This window comes from Pogona vitticeps, chromosome 1, assembly GCF_051106095.1.
Source record: "Pogona vitticeps strain Pit_001003342236 chromosome 1, PviZW2.1, whole genome shotgun sequence".
Lineage (NCBI taxonomy): Eukaryota > Metazoa > Chordata > Lepidosauria > Squamata > Agamidae > Pogona > Pogona vitticeps.
In genome coordinates, this window is record NC_135783.1 from 232,528,425 (window position 1) to 232,548,877 (window position 20,453).

General features: G+C 40.3%; 1 protein-coding gene and 1 pseudogene across 1 annotated transcript in view; one reads left to right on the forward strand and one right to left on the reverse strand.

Annotated features, from left to right (window-relative positions):
- Positions 1 to 20,453, forward strand: part of ADCY5 (adenylate cyclase 5) — a 315,866-nt gene that overhangs the window by 251,661 nt on the left and 43,752 nt on the right. Inside the window, exons 8-9 of the mRNA XM_020801086.3 lie at positions 1,126 to 1,266; positions 14,269 to 14,291. Coding sequence (XP_020656745.3) covers positions 1,126 to 1,266; positions 14,269 to 14,291 — 164 coding nt within the window. The remainder of the gene's footprint in view (positions 1 to 1,125; positions 1,267 to 14,268; positions 14,292 to 20,453) is intronic.
- LOC140703364 (U1 spliceosomal RNA) lies at positions 11,634 to 11,779 on the reverse strand (annotated as a pseudogene).

A 20,453-nucleotide genomic window follows, 5' to 3' on the forward strand; every position in this document is an offset into this window, starting at 1 on the left:
GAACAAACAGAACGATTACTGAAACCACATGCACATGATCCTAATAAAGCGTGATAAACGTAATGTGATGATATCTTTAATTTAATGAGATTCGGACCAGTTTAAGAGAGTCAAGCTCATATGTGTTTACTCTAATACAGTGTCGCCATTAGAAAAACAATTCTGTCTAGCGGGGTTAGAAAGATAAACTCCACATTGCTTTTGCCCATAATGTACAAAGCAGGTCAGAGGCCATGATATATGCAAGCCTTGAATAGCTTTTCTTCAGCTTACACAGCAGGAAAAAAAAGGTTTGGTGGCAACGAAAAGCAAAGGAAAATAGAACGAAGGCAGTAAGAAAGGTGTTAATCTTATCACTGCTCAGCCGGAGAGTGATCTGCATATCTACAGGGTTAGCTATGGATTCGCTCTTCCCCCATTTACACTGGTGAAATTTAGAAGCTACAAAGCTATACCCAGCCAATAAAGGGGCATATTGTACCTGTCTGCTATACAGTTTTTAGCACACAAAGTAGCCTGACTCTGGATCCTGACAAAACTTTCACATGAAAATGCAACAAGGCAAATGACCGTGAACAAAACAATGCTGAGATGTATCCTTTGTTTCCTTTTCATAAGTGGTTTGACAATTTGACCTTGTATAGTCATTTAGAGTTTTTTTTGGAGTAATCTTTGCCTTTGTTTAAGGGGGAAAACACATGGAACATAGTGACCTTTATAAAATATTTATAAGGTGTTAAATTAGGAAAGCTCTGCTTTTGATCTAAGAAGATTCCTGAAGTACTTACTCCTTTAAACACACGAAACAAATATGGTGCACTATACTTGGTAACCATAGCTACTAGTATAGTCCCACTTGCCCATTAAAAAGGGCTTCTGTTTGTAGACAGGAATGATCTGCAGTGTCCTGTTTGGAAGACAGTAGACAACATTTTTTTGAGTAGAAGAATGAGCTACAGTTTCAGCTCTGCATCATGGTATGGAGGAACGTATTGTATTTCTCTGACTTAACAGGGTTAATAGATCTATGGAGGAATAAAGAAACAGGATTTAAAGCAAAATGTGGGTGATAGAATCTTTTAGAATGTAATCTCTTTTTCTACTGTGTTCTCTCCTTTTTTCTAGAAAGATGAGAAAGCAACAATAGCCAAGATGAACCGTCAGCGTACTAATTCTCTTGGGCACAATCCCTCACACTGGGGAGTGGATCGCTCCTTTTACAACCATCTTGGCAGCAATCAAGTTTCCAAGGAGATGAAAAGAATGGTAAAGATTTTCAGTTTCCTGATGCCTGTGTTAACAGTTGTCAACAAATGTGTATAATCATACGTGTTTCGATTTAATACAGTATATGTATACAGTCAGATACACAGAGACACTTTTATGCACATGTACACACATCATGTAGCCATTGAAGTATTAAAGTGTCAAGGATGACTAGAGGTACAAGTCAGATTATCCCTGTAAACATGTTCAGAGACTTCCCAAGCTTATACATGGCAGACTCAGTTCAAAGACACAAACAAATTTACTTGCTTAGAGAGAAGGACCTTTGCTTGTAAGTACCAGTCAGGGGTTACACTCTGTCTCATCATCGGCTGCTTGGCAAAAGACTGGGTGAAGACAGTTTTCTGAATATTCTTCACTACAGTTAGAGTAGGGGACGGTTGGTGCAGAATTTGGGATTCAGTGATTGAATCACAAATAAAAGATAAGTATGTGATAATTCCTCTTTTATTTGAGAGTCTGTGTTTAAATCTCGATTTGTGTATCATCATCATGTGAGAAATGGTGCCTACTCCAGCTGGGGTTGGGAGAAGGCTGGTAACAAAGACTGAGGAAAGACAGTGTTGTGGGGGGGGGGAAGAGGAGCATTTTTCTCCATGTTTTTCTCCACAGCAGTTTGAAAGATAGAGTATTTTTCCATTTCTAAGACACCCCCCCCCAATGTATAACACAAGCCCCAATTTTGACCTTTGTAGGAGGCGGAGGCGGAGAAGCAGCCGTGCTTGGCTGCCTCCCGCAGTTGCCCATTGACTGTGGCTATGGCAGCCTAGTCACCTCTTCCAGCACCACTCGCGAGGCTCACCTCCAGCTCATGCTACCGCTTTGTCCCCTGCCCAAAGGGAGCCCGCAAGTGGCGCTGGAGGAGGCGATCGGGCAGCCGCAGCCACAGTCAATGGGCAGCCATAAGGGGTGGCTGAGCACGGCTGCTCCTTTGCCTCCACCTCCTGCTTCGGTGTACTTTTGTGTATAAGACGACACTCAATTTTTGTAGTAACTATTTTAGGGGGAAAATCATCTTATACATGGAAAAATATGGTAAGTGGGTAGTGGAAAACCATTTTTTTTGTTCCCTTTAGAATTGTGCTAATTCTGAAAGGTTTTCTGCTAAAGTTGATGGGCCTGGAGCACAATTATCTCTACTCAAGTCCAGCAATAGGGAAATCCTTGGCTTGTACTCTACAGTTGGGGGATAACAGAGATTATACTCCTGAAAGTGATGACGGGTGGGTGCTAGTGTTTGTGTTTGGATGGCCATCCAGTGGTATCTGCACCAAGATTACTATAGGATTTTCATTTGAACGGATAACAGTACAGATGGCTCTGATTTTACCAAGGGCCAAAAACTGACAATCCTATAATAAGAGAAGAAAGATGGTGAGAGCTGCTTCTGATCTCAGACACTGTAGCTTCAGACACAACTGCCTGTATCTCTATCACTAGCCCTCCTGGCTGCCCTGCTTAGGGATGTTCTCTTCTAGTTACAGAGGATTCACAAGGCCATGTAGAAGGTCTCAGTGATGTGTTGTGCATCTCTGAGGAGGAAAAAGTGATGGCAGTGAATACAACACACAGGGAAAATAAAATGATCAGGTGAATAAGATATAGTAACGTGGCTTATTCTCATTCATACATGCACACAGTTTGGTTCACACAGAACCCTTAACTTGAAGCACAGACCCTGAACCTATCAGTTCTGGCTAACCAACAGACACCTGAACCTATCAGGTTGGTACTCTGACACACAGTAGTACCCTGTCTGACACACAGACTCCCACACCAGCTTCTTCTTCCCAGCTGCTGCTTCGTCACATCCCAGCGTCTCCTAAACTTCACCACACAGGCTTCACATATATATACAGTACAGCCCCTCCTCCTGATGTCCCGCCTTCCACTCCCCATAGGTTGGAACTTTCCCTCCAAACCCATGACAGACAGGTAACATCAGTGCTGTATGTAACAATGGCATCTCATCAAAATGTTGGTACAGCAAAGTCCTGGTTCTGTACTGACCCCACCAAGGGGCCCAAAACTATAGTATAAAAATATTTGATATTTATATTAGACTTCTCTTGTGTTCAAAGCAATTTACATAACTTGCATCAATAATGCCTGTAATATTCCTGTAAGGTAGACCAGTATGGATGTATTCACGACAGAAACCTAAGGGACTCTAGACAACATTCACAGTCCTTCTGCCTCCTTATCCTTCGTATTTTATCCTCATAATAACAATCCCTTGGAATAAACTAAGGGAAAAGAGATTATAAATTGCTCGAAGATAACAGAGGATCTTCAAGGCTGAATAAGGGATTTTCATCTACATATTGCCCATCCTTGCCTGTCACCCTAACTGTTGCAACACACTGGCTGTTTCTGGTACCCATGTACAAACGGTGGCTTGCCAAGAGTAATACAATGAAGTCATGGCTGAACTGAGATTGGGCCAACGGTGCATTATCTGAACGATCACACCTGCGAACTGTGCATCAGAAGTGAGAGCAAAAGCTTTCTTTGCCTGGACTGAGCAAAAAAATCACAGAAGAGGTGAACAACCAAAGCATCACCAAGATTTCTTACCTTGAACAGCAAACATTTGTATCTCATATTTTAGTGGTAACTGTTGAAATCTGTCTTTTAAAGATAGGTCATACATATACACACTGGTGGGGATCATGAAAGAGCACTCTCATGGTGGTCTAGCCACTAGACAGATATACTCCAGCATTAAGGTGTGACTAGCTGGCCCAATTTTCTCGGCCTATGTCATTTGAGATGATCCCTGCATATACATGCAAGGATCAACCACATTGCACATCAGGTGACTCTGTTTAGCATGATCTAGATGGATCTTCTGTTCTTTTAAAGGGGGAAGGGAGTTCCTCTCCTGTCTCCTTTTCTGTGCTTTGCCTAACCTGCTTAATGATCTAGAGAAATAGGAAATTTCTTTTCCACTCACCTACAGTGGGGAAGGAAAGGGAGAGGAAGTTTTCCATTTCTTTTAAATTGTTGCTGACATGTTGTATCAGTGATGTTTTGAAAAAGATGTTTTTATTTTTAAAAAGGCCTTTTCAAAGTATTACTGATGCATCCACAACCATGTAGGACCAACTTTTGGTGGAGCATGTCTGCTGTTCATTATGTTTCCCAGAGGGAAACTGTTAGCAATGGAGTGGCACACCAACGTGAGAGGAGGGGGCAAATTTATTACTATCATCTTAGAGTGTAGAAGTCCTGTCCCTTTTGGAGACATGCTAAAATAGAAATTCCTTCTTTTTGTGAGTCGGGGTAATTTGCTTAGCAGTCTAGCTAGAACTTGTCAGAAGAAGCTGACCTATTTTGTATGTGAGGCCAAAGTGTGTTGCTGTTGACTGCTTGCTTTATATATATACACACACACAAACAAAGGTGCACATATATCCATAAATCCTCTTAAATTGTTGAGTAAAGACAGACTTTATTTTTAGAAAATTGATTTCTACATATTCCTGCCTTTCAAAAAGCTGGGAAATCCCCAAACTTCTAAAGGTCCTGTCAAAATGCCTCTGAAAAAAATGTTTTTAAATGTCCTTTAAAAGTACCCTTTGAAAATAACTAGAGGATACTTGTTACATTACTAATTTTGCAATGGTTAGTTACAATTCTTGTTACCCAAAAAGTATATAGTGACTGGTAACTATGTTACATCCACATGCAGAATGAAACGCAGACCCAGTTGTGTCAAAACCTGCAAAAAGGAGGAGAGTGGCAGCATGTTACCTTCTGCCATCCTATAATCTTGGTCAGTCCAGTCTGATTAGTCTCTCTTTGGTGGAAGGAGGCCTTGCTAAGAATGACTCTCTTGTTGAGTTCTACATTACCGGAGGTTTTTCTTCTTTAAAGTATTCTGCATTTGTACTGCCCCGTAGCACTTAAAGTACTTTCTGGGTGGTTTACAATTTAATTGTGCAGGCTCCACATTGCCCTCTCTCCCCAATGCTGGGTACTCAGTTTACTGATTTGGGGAGGATGGAAGGTTGACTCATCCTCAAGCCATCTACCTGAGCCCAGGATCAAACTCAGGTTATGAGCAGAGTCTTCACTGTAGTACTGCAGTTTAACCGCTGTGGCATGAGACTCCTTAATCAAAGGGAACACTTTCTCTTTTCCCTTGGGGTGGCAGTTAATGTACTTAAAAGGTGTGTTAATGAGCCCCTGTTTTGAAGGACATTGGGACAGGGTTAATCTGTGATCTGAATCTCTTTGCTTTCAAAGTATGTGTTTAGTCGTTTAGTCGTGTCCGACTCTTCGTGACCCCATGGACCAGAGCACGCCAGGCCCTCCTGTCTTCTACTGCCTCCCGGAGTTGTGTCAGGTTCATGTTGGTTGCTTCGCAGACACTGTCCAGCCATCTCATCCTCGGTCGGCCCCTTCTCCTCTTGCCTTCACACTTTCCCAACATCAGGGTCTTTTCCAGGGAGTCTTTTCTTCTCATTAGATGGCCAAAGTACTGGAGCCTCAGCTTCAGGATCTGTCCTTCCAGTGAGCACTCAGGATTGATTTCCTTCAGAATGGATAGGTTTGTTCTCCTTGCAGTCCAGGGGATTCTCAAGAGCCTCCTCCAGCACCACAATTCAAAGGCATCAATTCTTCGGCGGTCTGCTTTCTTTATGGTCCAGCTCTCACTTCCATACATCACGACAGGAAAAACCATAGCTTTGACTATTCGGACTTTTGTTGGCAAGGTGATGTCTCTGCTTTTCAAGATGCTGTCCAGATTTGTCATCGCTTTCCTCCCAAGAAGAAGGCGCCTTTTAATTTCAGGGCTGCTGTCTCCATCTGCAGTGATCATGGAGCCCAGGAAGATAAAATTTGACACTGCCTCCATATCTTCCCCTTCTATTTCCCAGGAGGTGATGGGACCAGTGGCCATGATCTTAGTTTTTTTGATGTTGAGTTTCAGACCGTTTTTTGCACTCTCCTCTTTCACTCTCATTACAAGGTTCTTTAATTCCTCCTCACTTTCTGCCATCAGAGTGGTATTATCTGCATATCGGAGGTTGTTGATATTTCTTCCGGCAATCTTAATTCCGGCTTGGGTTTCTTCCAGTCCAGCCTTCCGCATGATGTATTCTGCATATAAGTTAAATAAGCTGGGGGACAATATACAGCCTTGCCGTACTCCTTTCCCAATTTTGAACCACTCAGTTGTTCCATGACCAGTTCTAACTGTTGCTTCCTGTCCCACATATAGGTTTCTCAGGAGACAGATAAAGTGGTCAGGCACTCCCATTTCTTTAAGAACTTGCCATAGTTTGCTGTGGTCCACACAGTCAAAGGCTTTCGCATAGTCAATGAAGCAGAAGTAGTTTCAAAGTATAGTTTCAGATTTTTTTCCTTTCTTTTTCCTGTCATCCAAAGTTTTTTTTTTTCTTTTCTTTTTTGGGGGATAAAATTGTAGATACCAATGGCTTAACAAGATAGCATCTGAAATAATAACTACAGCAATAAATAATAGCATTTTTTGAAAAATCATGATTTAGAGGGTATATATTTTGGAAATTCTCAAATCATACACATACAAAAGGTTATAAATCCTCAAATTACTTGCTTTACAACAGCACCATCTAACACAAGTGGGTTTCATGGAAATGCAGCTGAGCACCACAACATTTGAAAAAGCCTTAAGATGCTTTAAATATCCTTTAATTATTTTCAGATTCAATTACTTAACAGAAAGTCCATTTGAGCACCTCAAACATTTGAAATGCATTAGCAAAAACCTCAGTGAGAGAATTATTTTCTGGATATATCTTTTCTGCACACTATCTCATATTAAAAGCAGTGACACATCTAATGGAAAGATGCAAACTGTGTAATTAACTTCTTCCAAGCATGCAAAGTGTCTGTATTCAAGATAAATGGGCACTTTTGAAACTGCAGCTTTTTCAATGCATTATGTAAGATTTATACTGCAGTCCTGCTCATCAGCTCAGAAATGAGCCCCAATAAATTCAGTAGGATTTACTTCCAGGAAAGTATATTTAGAACTGAAGCCTAAATTGTTTGTTGTACTCATTCTGTTGAAAAGAAAATGGAAAGAGTGAAGATTTCAGCTGGAAATGCTGGCGTTAATCATGCTGGCCGTTTATGTTTTTGCAGACATATTGCTATCAGTTATTATATGTTCACAATCCTATTGCTTGAATGTCCCCAATAATACAACAATAAAATGAATGCCGATGGTTTACTTTTTGTTTTATATTCATCATTGCCATAAACAGTTTTATCCAGCAGACATAGCATAATATCAGTCCAGCTGCAGCCTTTGTTGGTTTAGAAACCTCTTTAGGTTTTTTGGTCATGCAAACTCAGAAAGCATGATGTGATTAAAAGATTCTAAGCAAGCTAGCATATAATTATAATTAGAAGTTTCCTTGAATTTGTGTTAGAAGGGTGCTTGCATCATCCTATTCATAGACAAAGGCTCGTTGTGCCAAACTATATTACGCATCATGTTGCTAATTAAAGTTCACTATGTCTAGCTGGTGGCTCAGAACAAAAACATTATTATTTATTGAAATATCAAACTTAGATTAAATACACAGACACACTAAAACACACACACATACAATCCTACCAACATACATCACTTTACATTTCTCACAGGATATAAGTATTAGAACGAAGTGATAATAGTGTGGTTGTTCTGTTTGTGTGTATTTTAGTCTGTTGCAGTATACTGTTTATTTTGTAGGAGGTGGATATTTCTGAGTCATACAATCAATTTTCAGTGTACCAAAGGAGATTTATTTTTATTTTATTTGTTTTATTTACAAACCACCTTTCTCCCAATAAGGGAGATGAGTTACATCACTTACACTGATGAGTGTGGTGATTGGCATTTTAGGGATCAGCAGAATGTTGTTCTGCTGAATATTATATTCAGAAGGGTATAATAACTTCTTTCACATTACAACTTTTCAATAGGCATATTTCAGTCTTAATTCTACATATTCTGCTTGTCTCTGTATGCCTGATAAAAAGTCTAAAAATTCAAAATAGATATGATAAATGTTTTGGTGCCGTATTTGTTCCACTGTTTTCAAACAGTTTTCCTCCCTTTGTTTTTGAAGCACTGGAAACTGTATTATCACTGTAGAAGAATGCAATTGTGATATTGTGCTCTGCGCAGCAAATCAACATTCTATAAGGAAAATCTAACAAAACATTATAACTTTGAAACTAACAAACTGGGCACAGATGTAGAAGACAGCCTGCTCTTGTCTGTGCCAGATTTGGTGATATTTGGTCAAGTATTTTAAAGTTATTAATTTTTAAGTAGAGACATGATATACCTACAGCAGGGGTCCCCAACTCGTGGTCCACGGCCCGGTGCCAGTCTGTGGGCTTGCCGGAACAGGGCGCGGAGATGGCTCTCCACCCCCCTGCCTGCCCGCACATTGGGCGTGTCGTGCTGATACAGGGAATGTGTCATGCTCATGGTGGCATGTTGTGCTCACACAACACACACACCCGCAAGCACAGGAATACCCCCGCCCCCCCCCCAAACGGTCTGCCATCCCAAAAAGGTTGGGAACCACTGACCTACAGGATATCTTCTTCCACTCACTACTGTTCACAATAGATGAAAAACAGCCCTTTACTTTGTGTTTGGATGAGAAATGGTTAACTGATGAGTAAAGGAGTCAATTTCTGGGATTTTCTCTTGTATGGTATCACCTTGTGAATGGTAGTGAGCATAAGAGGGTATCCTATAGACCAGTGGTCTCCAACCTTAGGCCTCCAGATGTTCCTGGACTTCAACTCCCCAAAATCCTGACCAGCAGAGGTGGTGATGAAGGCTTCTGGGAGTTGTAGTCCAAGAACATCTGAAGGCTCATTGTTGGGGACCACTGCTAAAGACCGTCTTGAGTGCTAACATTAGTGTTGTTAACACTCAGGTTGCCCTTTGCTAAGTAAAGCTTGGCATTCTTTTTCCTGTAGACAATGTGGACACAATATTGTGCAGTAACATGGGACCATTTCTTGGCATTTTGAATCATGGATACAGGAAGCACATTATCCGACACTCATAACCCAGAGTGTTTTTTGAAAACATTTTCATAGAAAGGATGCTGGAAAGTTAAAGGTAGCATAATAGAGCTTTTGCTAATTCTTTCAATCTTACACATAGCTAGTCCTGTAGAGATTCAGATGTAGCACAGATTCCTCTGTATTGAAAGATCATGTGCTTTCCTGCGGACTTATGCATGGCATGGTCTGCATTGTCTCTCACAGCTGCAGCTTTCTTGTGTGTCTCCTGCTGAAAGTTAGACAGCATTGTGACTGTTCTGACTTTGGATGTGGCTGCTTAGAAACAATAAGATTGTCCTGCAAGTCTGTAAGGGTTTTTAGCCAGTTAAATTCTTTTCCTTCCTCCTTTCCCCACCTCCTCTCCCTTCTTTCCCACCTCCTCTCCCTTCTTCTTTTCCTACCCCAAATTACAGGGTTGTGTTTTTTTTTAATGTTTTGTTTCATGGTGCTTTGTTTAAAATAAATGGATACTGATATTTACCAAGCTCCATCTTGACTTTCAGAAATTACAATAAACAATAAAGACAACAATGAAAGACAACCAGGGCTTAAAAGTTTGCATTTCAGTAAGAAATATGTTGCACTGTTGAGGGAATCCTCCTCCCAGGCAACTCATTATCATTGATGTTATAAAAGGTTAGTAACAATGGGTTGCTTGTAGCATTTTTTAAACGCCTTGCCACTTACCTTACATCAGGGACGGATATCACTAACTTTTCTTTTCGAACAGCGGCCAAACTTTTATGAACTTAGGGCCCTGTCTGGAAGTTCTGTCCCAGCTTACCCACTGTGTGGAATGTGGGCCACATAGGTCGCATAAGGAAATGTTGGCAGTTAAGTATCAGTTGGTGGTGTTTCCAATATATGACTTTGTTCTGGTCTTTTTTAAAAAAAGAAATAGTGATTTTTTATAGATAGCCATTAATGATAAAAGAGTCTCCTCCTGTATAGCCGTGCTTTTCCTTGCTATGATATTTGGTGTTGTACCTGCAGCTTTTTCCAAGAGTTTCAGCGCAGAGTGGAGTAAAAGGGCTACCTTTCTTTTAATCAGCCAAGGCAGAAGAAATACATATGAGATTGACATGGAGATTGTGTATCAAGCATCAGTGCAGACCGAGTCTGCCAACAGCTTTATGAAGTCTCTGCTCTCTGCTGCAATTCACTGTTCGTTGCATCTAGGACTTGTGTTTCTGGTCCAAACAAAATAAAGTAGAAGACCCAGGACAAAATAATGTTTATTAAGTCACAACGAATCATATTTTTGGCACATGTCTGTGAGATATACAGAGAAGCCTTGTTCCCATTCCTCCTTTTTTTTGTACAACCCCCCCCCCCCCAGTATTATGTTTTTGAGCATAATCATGGAGACATTTTTTTGCAGTGATATCTTGCAGTGATGAGCAATTACTGTTCCCAAGGTAACTCAAAAACAGTTGGCAACTTTGAATGTTCTTCTATAAGCCTGGGGCTGTAGCCAAAGTGAGGGCCAGTGAGTGTGTTGCTGCAGCCGAAGCACTGATACGCTTAACCTAATGCACTCACACATATACATACATCAGTGGGATTTTACAGTTTGAGATCCTTTTGAAAGCTGTGGGCTTTGTGTTAGTAATCCCAATCTTTCTTTCTTTCTTTCTTTCTTTCTTTCTTTCTTTCTTTCTTTCTTTCTTTCTTTCTTTCTTTCTTTCTTTCTTTCTTTCTTTCTTTCTTTCTTTCTTTCTTTCTTTCTTTCTTTCTTTCTTTCTTTCTTTCTTCTTTGAAATAAGGTCTCTACAGGCCTAAATAACGTACAGTGGTGCCTCGCAAGACAATTTTAATTCACTCCACAGAAATCGCTGTCTTGCGAAAATATCGTCTTGCGAAACACGGTTCCCCATTGGAATGCATTGAAATGTATTTAATGCGTTCCAATGGGGAAAAATCACTGTCTTGTGAAAATTATCCATAGAAAACATCATCTTGCAAAACACAGTTCCCCATACAAGTGCATTGAAATCTACCATATTGGGGAAAAGCAATCCCCTCACCTGCACTGCTTTTGGAAATGCAGTGGGTCTCAGATGGCCTTCCCCCTCTTTCTCCAGCAGCTAAGAAAGAGGGTGAAAGGAGTCAAAGCAGCCCCAGGGCTCCTGATAATGGTGGCTTCTTTTGCCCTGATCCTTTACCACTGGGGGAAAAAAGAGAGAGAATGTAATACACAACACCACCAGGACTTGCTGCTTTTGTAATAAGACCTGATGAGGGAAAAAGAGATGAAAAGGATTCTGGAAAGACCAGGGAAATCACAAATGCAGTCCCCCATTAACACAAATTATGCAGTTGAGTTCCCCACATTTGGTGAAATCATAGGGTCAGCACACCTGAAGTGCAATGGAAGACCACTTTCTTGACCATGGTATTTCCCCTGCAAGGTATGAGTTGGAGTGGCCCTTGCACCTCCTACCCCCTTCTGTGCCCTGCTCTCCCAAGGCATGGTGACCCCCTGACTGCACCTCCCTTCAGTACAGGGCTGCACAGCCCCAGTCCTGCCAGAGGCCAAGAGAGCTCCTCAGTGTTTTGGGGTGCCCCGTGGGACCCCCATCAGCGGCTAGGTGTTCCTCCCACAATCCTTGCACAGGTATTAGCATAATGTATTAGCCTCAGTTTTTAAAGAGGCAAGGTATAAATATATTTACTACCATGTTTCCCCCAAAATAAGACAGGATCTTCTATTAATTTTTGCTCCAAAAATGCATTAGGGCTTATTTTCAGGGATTTTTTTTCATGTAAAGTAATCTACATTTATTCAAATACAGTCATGTCATCTTCTTCTGGTTGCTGCACAATGGTGGAAGGTGGGGTTTCACTTAACTGGGGCTTATTGTTAGCTGCCTAGAGTGGTCTGAGCTGACTAGATAGGCGGGATATAAAATAAATAAATAAATAAATATTTTGGGGTAGGGCTTATAGTACAAGCATCCTGAAAAATCATACTAGGGATTATTTTCAGGTTAGGTCTTATTTTTGGGGAAACAGGGTAATACATATGTCACCAAATGTGATTCACCATAATTAGAAAATGTATTCGAAATGACTTCTTCAGCTCACTAAGCTTGCTATATTGCCTGCCCTTTACAGAGTGCCATGTTAAAATTCAGAGATCACTATAATGGTAGCTTTAGTATTATTTATAGCTGTCAAGTAAAAGTTCACTCCTAGCAGTTAATTCAGTTGTAAAGACCAGAGTGTTACATTTTCAAATCTAGTTCACATGTCGGAAGCTAGGTACCCAGATCCAAATCATTTTTATTATGGCACTAAATTAGACAACAATCTTGCAAAACCAAAAGCACATGTGTCATTCTGTGCAATAATTAATTGGCTGTCTAAAGTTGTATCAAGACTATCGTGCTACCTTTCCCACTCATTGGCTGGAATCCTGTTCATAGCAAAAGCTTCATCGTAACTTCCAGCTTGTTCCTCTCTGGTAAATAAAGCGTAGCTACTGCAATTCTCTGGAGTGCACACACATACACCAAGCCTACACATGTACACCCCTGAGAATCACAGCTCTAATTGTGAATGAAATCTGTAGAAACAGCATACTTAAGATATCTTTTGCCATATGCAGAAAAACTTTTCAGAAGCCAGCACCTTGAAAAGGGACCTGCCAAGGTTGAATCTTCAGCATTAGTGATGGGTACCTTGCAGGTGCAGAGGAGACTGAGTGATGCACACAGTCCTCTCCTACAGCAAGAGTAGAATACGTAGGGGGTGCTCAGGAGTTTCCACTGCTGGAGATGGCCTCTTCACTTGGGTTTGTGAACTGCTTCTTTCAAGGGAGTGCAGTTCAATTAAGGACACATTAAATCTCCATTTAATTAACCAGATAATCAGTGGTTCCCAGACATTCTTGAATGGCAACTCTGGGAAGCCCTTGCCACCACAGCTAGTGGTGAAGGCTTCCGGCAGTTGCAGTCCAAGAACAACTGGGTTAACCAAGGTTGGGAACCACTTAGATAAACCATTTGCTAATAATACCTCTATCTTATCTGGACTGAATCTGAGGTCAAAAAGAGGCAACACACCAGCTTGATAATTAGAAGCAGAGCTTCCTAAACATTTGTCCTGCTATTCTGCAAGTTTCGAACAAGCTTGCTTTTGCTGAGGGCTTGCTTATTGAGAGATGTACTGTATATACTTTTCCATTAGTGCACAGAACTGTTTTGGTCAGTGTACATTCTTTTTAGTGCACATATGCAAATAGGTTGCCTAGAAGTGAAAATTTTGAAAAATTGTATGTTGGGATAGCATTTTATCATGTTCTGACTGGAAAGCTGTTGGTTAGATAGTTAAGTGGTCTAGGTGTCTGGTTGCAGAGTCAGAGGCTGGGAGTTTACTTCCCCACTGTACCTCCTGGGAGAAGAGCGAGCCTGTTTAGACATGGGCAAGTTGCATAGTCCCAGGTTGCCCCCAGAAGAAGGGAATGGTAAACTACTTCTGAGTACTCTTTACCTAGAAAACCCTGGAGAGGGCTGTCACAAGTCAGAATTGACAACATGCAGTTAGTATTATTAATTGCAAAGCTAGTGTTTTGTTTTTGTTATTGTCCTCACCTAGTCCATTGACAGGCCCTCATCTAACCCATCAGCAAGTCTAAGCATGAATTCAGCACAATCACTGCTTCATAGTTAAATGTAGTACAATTCTGTGACCTGAATGACAACTGCTTATATTTTGTTCCTGTGGCAAGACCCTTATCAGCATAATATTGCCCAATGGATGACTCTTAAATTATAATCATTTTGATATTTACTTAATTTGTATACCACTTTTCATTTCTATGTGTTTCTGTATTAAACATTGCAAATTCTTTACTGTACTTTCAATCATTCTGTTGGCTAATTTGTTTTGTTTTGTTTTTTTCAGGGTTTTGAAGATCCAAAAGACAAGTAAGAGAAAAACAATTCTTGTTTTCCTTGTTTAAGTGTGAAAGGTGTACAAATTTGCCCGTCTGCCAGAGGTGGAGAATCCATTCTCATTTTTACATTACTCCTTAAGTCACAGTTTTTCTTCACGAGTATGTTTATTAAGTGTTGAACGTGGGCTTAAAATGCATTTAATAACACAGCAGTCTTACATCCTACCACCATCCCACTGCCTTTGTTTCTTGTGATTTAAAGTAGGTTTAATGAGCTTTGCCTTTGAAAGGTTCTTGATGTAGAAAATGTCTTGGGGTGGGTGTCAATATGAACAGTCTAAGGATGGGCAGCTTTTTGGAAACATGAAAGAAAAATAAAGAGGACAAATAGATTTAGTGATAGAGAATTTCCCTTGGTCACGTTATTCTAGAAAGCTAGGTCAGATAGACCCTTGGTCCATCTGATCTGCTCTTGTCAACAACAAATGGCAACCACACTCTAGATTTTCAAGCTCCATTCAGAAGCAATGAGGATTGACCTGGAAGCTTCACTGTGCATTGAAAATATGGCCCTGCTCTTTTCCAGCTGTCCCTAACTCATGAAGATCTTGCGACCAAATACAGTAAAATAAAGCTGTATTTCTCCTAAAGGGCCATAGTTCAAGATACAAACGAAGAAATGCTTGTTTTCAAGTCTGTCCATTCTCTCTGACCTATGTGGCATATCAGACAGGGCAACCCAAGAGATTGTGGTGAAGATAGAGGTTCACAGAAGGGAGGGGGAGATATCCATGGATTCCTTCCCATACATCCTCTGAAATTCAGATATATTATGGATTAACTGCTGAACCTGGCCTACTAGACCCTATGGAGATCACCTCTGGTGAGGTTTTGTAAGAGTATTCCATTTTGGAGAAGTTAGCCCTCATAGGCATCTGGCTGCCAATAATATAACTGCTTCTTAGGTTTGCCAGAAGGGAGCTGTCTCTGAGATGTGATCAAATGGTCACAGCACAAGCTAAGTGTAAGAGCGGCCTTTGCTATTTGTATTACTTCAGTGTGCTACTGAGGAGAAGGAAGAGCAGCAGGTTAATGATTAACCTGAACAGTCCTTTTCTCTCTTTAGAAACTGTAATTTTGAGTGGGGAGGAAGGAGCCACACAGATGTACTTAAATGAAGAAGTCTGAGCATCCTTGCCAAGCTAAGATTTGCAGGATGTGTTGAAGAAACCTATGACAGAAAACCAATATAAGTCTATAATGAGACTGCCAACTGAGAAATCAGAAGATGTTAGCTCATATTTTCTCTTTTCACAGCAGTGAAGAACAGCCATGGCTGGTTTACCCAATAAAAAGCAGTAGAGGTAGACTGCAAAAAAAAAAGAAAAGAAAAAAGATAGGAATTAATCTCTTACTTCCAGGGTGTAGGAAAGAAATGGAAAGGTGAACGAACCTGCTATATTATATTTTAAAATACAATTAAAGCTCTTGAATATGAATTCAAGAATATTTAATGAATGCCATTAAATGAGTATTTTCAAACATATCAGCATTGTCAATGCATTTTTAGAAATTTCATTTGTCTTAGGGTGCAATCCAATGGGCATTTGTCACACAATTTGGTCCAGTTGAAAGACTGGGCACTTCTTTGCCCAGTGACTACACGATGGATGAGCCATTGTGAAGCAGCCCACCCCTGGTCAAAGCCTACTCACTCCTTTTAGATCCTTTTTAGATGCTATTATTGTTTTGGTGTAGGTACGATAACTGTTTGCATTTGGTTCCGGTGTATGTGATCGCTGGGATTGTAACAAAGCAGCAAACTGCCTGTCCCTTTGCTGAAGCCGCTTAACGGCCTTGAGATATATGGAAAGCTTCCTTGCCCTTCACATGCAATAAAATGGGAGATGAAATGTTTCCATCTCTTTGTAGTGGCTGCTTAATACATTAGCAATGCTTTGAAAGGGCATTTTTTTTAAAAAAAAAAAGTCAGTTCAAAGTATTGCTGATGAGCTGTGTCAGTTAGTAACAATTAAAAAGAAATAGAAAACTTCCTCTCCTTGCCCCTCCACCCCTGAGCAATAAGGAAGCTTTTTTTCCTAAAGATCATTAAGTGACTTAAGCAAAGCACAGAGGAAGAGACAGAAGGAGTCTTGTTTTTGTTTCTTTGTCTTTGTTTCTTTCCCTTTAAAGGCAGGATAAGATTGACCTAAATCATGCTAAACTGGGTCATTTGAGGTGTGGTGTGTTTAATCCTTGAGAGTAGACATAAGGATCTTTCCAAATACATATACCTCCAAACAACACAGTTTAGCATTATTCTAGACCGACTCGTGGTGGGACATCTAGTCACACCCTTCCTCTCATCAAGTTGGTGTGATTCCAAAAAAAGATTCCTTTTGAACTTTCCTCAAAATTCTTAACTTACTTTGATATCATAGAACTAACAGTTATATAAAATGATTATGGTAACAGCCATTATATCAAGTTTAATTGGGAACCATTTTTCAGGTTGTGTAGCATTCTTTTAATAAAAATAGTCCCCTCTATTTGGGATCTTCAGTGGTTTAGACTGCCTTTTATGTTTAAAACAGACTTTTTTTAGGTCAATAGTTTTTCTTCAGATGTGAACATTCCTTGTTGACTGTTCCAAAAACAACATATACTGTATTTAAAGTTCCTTGCCCAATAATAAATAATACACAAATGCCTCAGATTCCACCATTTTTCTCAGGAAAGGGCCATGCCTGCAATTACTGTATTACCTCTCTGTAACAATTTAAAAAATCTGATTTTAATGATCATACCAAACTGAATGTTTGGGTTGTTGGTGCCTAAAAATGAGGGTGTGTAAAACAAATTTCCCATGGCATCTGAGGCATTTCAGCATTCAGTTATATAAGGCAAGAGTGGGATGGAAAAGAAAAAAGGCACTTCAAAGTTATCACTAGTAAAGGTAAAGGTTCCCCTTGACATTTAGTCCAGTCATGTCTGCCTCTAGGGGGCAGTGTTCATCCCCGTTTCCAAGCCGTCGAGCCAGTGTTTGTGGTCACGTGGCCAGTGCGACTAGACACATAATGCCATTACCTTCCCACCGAGGCGGTACCTATTTATCTACTCGCATTTACAAACTTCCAAACTGCTAGGTTGGCAGGAGCTGGGACAAGTGACAGGAGCTCACTCTGTCATGTGGATTCGATCTTATGACTGCTGGTCTTCCGACCTTGCAACACAGAGGCTTCTGCGGTTTAATTTTTTAGTGAATTCGGTTTAGCTGTGGGAATCTGAGATAAATAATTCAAGATCTGGAGTGTTGTTTCCTGAAATGTATTAAAACATCACATGCTTTGTGCTAAACCAGAACCTTTGAAAGCAAAATGGCTTTCAAAGCTGCCCACAAAGCAGAATATTCAGAGTCTCTAGTTCCCAACCTTGGATCCCTAGATGTTCTTGGACTAAAACTCCCAGAAGCCTTCACCACTAGGTGTTCTGGCCAGGATTTCTGGGGTAGTCCAAAAACATCTGGGGAATCAGGATTGGGAACCATTGCTCTAGAATATTCTGAATCTCTTCCATGGTTGGCATGGGTGTATTTTACTAGCTTGCTGTGCCTCCAAAATCAGTAGGAAATGTAGGAAGATAAGAATACAGTGGTGCCTCGCTTAACGATTGCCTCGTTTAGCGATGAATTCGCATAACGATGTGTTTTTTAAGAAAATAATATGCATCGCATAACGATGTTTCCTATGGGCGATTTTCGCTTAGCGAAGTTTGGGACCATGCTTCGCATAACGAATGCGATTTTAGGTCCCCTGCTTCACTTAACGATGTTTCTTTTTTCAATTAAAAAGTGTCTTAGAAGGGTTCTAAATGCTTGGATTTGTTAGAGGACCCCTTAAGTCATGTGCAAACCTGATTTGGCTTTGATCTGACTTTTCGTTAATTTTTTGTGAATTTTTTTTTTGGCCCATAGGAACCAATGGACCTGTCAAAATCTGACAGCTCTATGCTTTCCTATGGGGGAGAAAACAATTCACAAAAAATTAACGAAAGTTCAGATCAAAGCCAAATCAGGTTTGCACACGACTTAGGGGGTCCTCTAACGAACCCAAGAATTTAGAACAGTTGCTGAGTCTTCATTAATTTTTTGTGAATTTGTTCTTCCCCCATAGGAAATAATGGAGCTGTCAGATTTTGACAGCTGTTAAAAGTTGGGGGGGGAAAAATTCAGAAAAAATTAACGAAAAGTCAGATCAAAGCCAAATTAACTTTTGCATCCGTTTTAGAGGGTGCAGAAGCTAATCCAAGCATTTAAAACCATTTTTGACCCTTTTATGACACACTTAATTTTGCAAAAATTGACTTCGCAAAGCCATTGAAATGTATTGAGTCAGCTTCAATACATTCCAATGGAGGATACATTGTTTCGCTTAACGATGTTTCCTATGGGTTTTTTCGCTTAACAACGGCAATCCATTCCAATTGGAACGGATTAACCGGTTTCCAATGCATTCCTATGGGAAATGGTGTTTCGCATAGCGATGGTTTCACATAGCGATGTTTTTTTTGGAACCAATTAACATCGCTATGCAAGGCACCACTGTATAGAAGAAGAACCATTGTGGATCAGTCCCATTTAGTCTAATATTCTGTTTCCACATTGGGCATTCAGTTGACTATGACAGGCCTGCTTCCAGGAAATGAGAACAACTACCTCTTTTGCTCTTGCTTTCTAGCAGTACAGAGGTATACTAGCTATGGCAGTAACACATAGCCATCCTGATGAATAAAAAAGCCGTCTCTTTTATCCATTCCCATCTAAAGCCATCCAGGTTCACAACCATCACTACATCTCATGGCAGTGAATCTCACAGTTACAAAATCAAAGAACGAGCTTCTGGAAAAATGAGTAAGATTTTGCAAAACCAAGAAAGAACTTAAATCATTGACAAACATTAACACGAAATTAACTTGGCTAAAGCATAATATACTAGAAAATAAGAAACAAACTACTGTAATCTGCCATGGGACTGAAATTCATTCTTTCTCTCTCCCTAGTCCCATGACAGCTTGGCTACTCATTTCCATTTAGTAAATCCTTTCATGGTGAGGGCATAGTTAGTGGTCCTTTTTCATCTACAATCTATTTTATGTCCTTTCTCCTCCATTGATGTTGTTCTCTATCCCACTCTGCCTTCTAAAAGGATCTTTGGTGTTCTCCCTCTCTCTTCTAAGAGAGTCATCTTAAAGTTTTCCTGAAACTTTTGATTCCATACTTCAAAGACTTAAAGATGTGAATTCTAGAAACACAGTTCTTTGAGTCATTCAGGTGTCAATTGTTTTCCCCAGGCCATTGTAACCTGCTCAATCTCCTCAGTCACCTTTCTGGCCCTATGGATTTGAGGCCTTTTCACATACATGCTTCCTCTGATCTTTGTTCTTCTGATCCTCCCTTTTCCTATCTGGTGTTTTCCCATGAGAACTAAAGTTAACTAAAACACTATCATTTATAAAAGGAATTAGATTTATATTAATGTATGATCTGCTCCCTTTCTCCACAACCTCTTTCTAAGCTAAGCAGCCCCAAAGATTGTCATCTTTCCTTGTAATTGGATTCCTCCATTCCCTCACTTCTTTGCAAATACAGATGGTTTTAAAAGCACAGAGGCTCGTATCCTGTTGAACTTCTGTTGAGCATGCCATCGTGATAAAATGGGATTGCAACAGTTGCCCAAGCATTGCCTTTGTGCAAAGAGAGGGTGGGCTTTCTTCATGGGCATCAGTTCTTGTCCTACAAAAACACTTGCACAAGAGGCAAGATCCTATCTCACTCTATTGAAAGGTTTTTTTAAAAAAAAACTTAGTGGAAGCTTAAACAATTAGTGGCCCATGATCCTAAGCTGCCAGAGCAAAGTTTGGTTTGGTAAGTCTTTTGAGTTAGGAGTATTGTTTCTCAGCTGTCTGGAGCAGGTGCATTTGGCATGGATGGTCTGCAGGTGAAGTTGAGATATGTAATTCAAACAGAAGCAGAAAGTTCCACTGGAAGTCTACAACTGAATCTTGGCCATTTTCACTGTTTTCTGACATTGTTAAGTCACTGTCCAACACTTACCTTTTCAATTTTTTGCACAGTGAATATTCCATCCGTCTGTGGTGACAATGGTTATTTATTGTCCTGGATGTGCAGATAGTA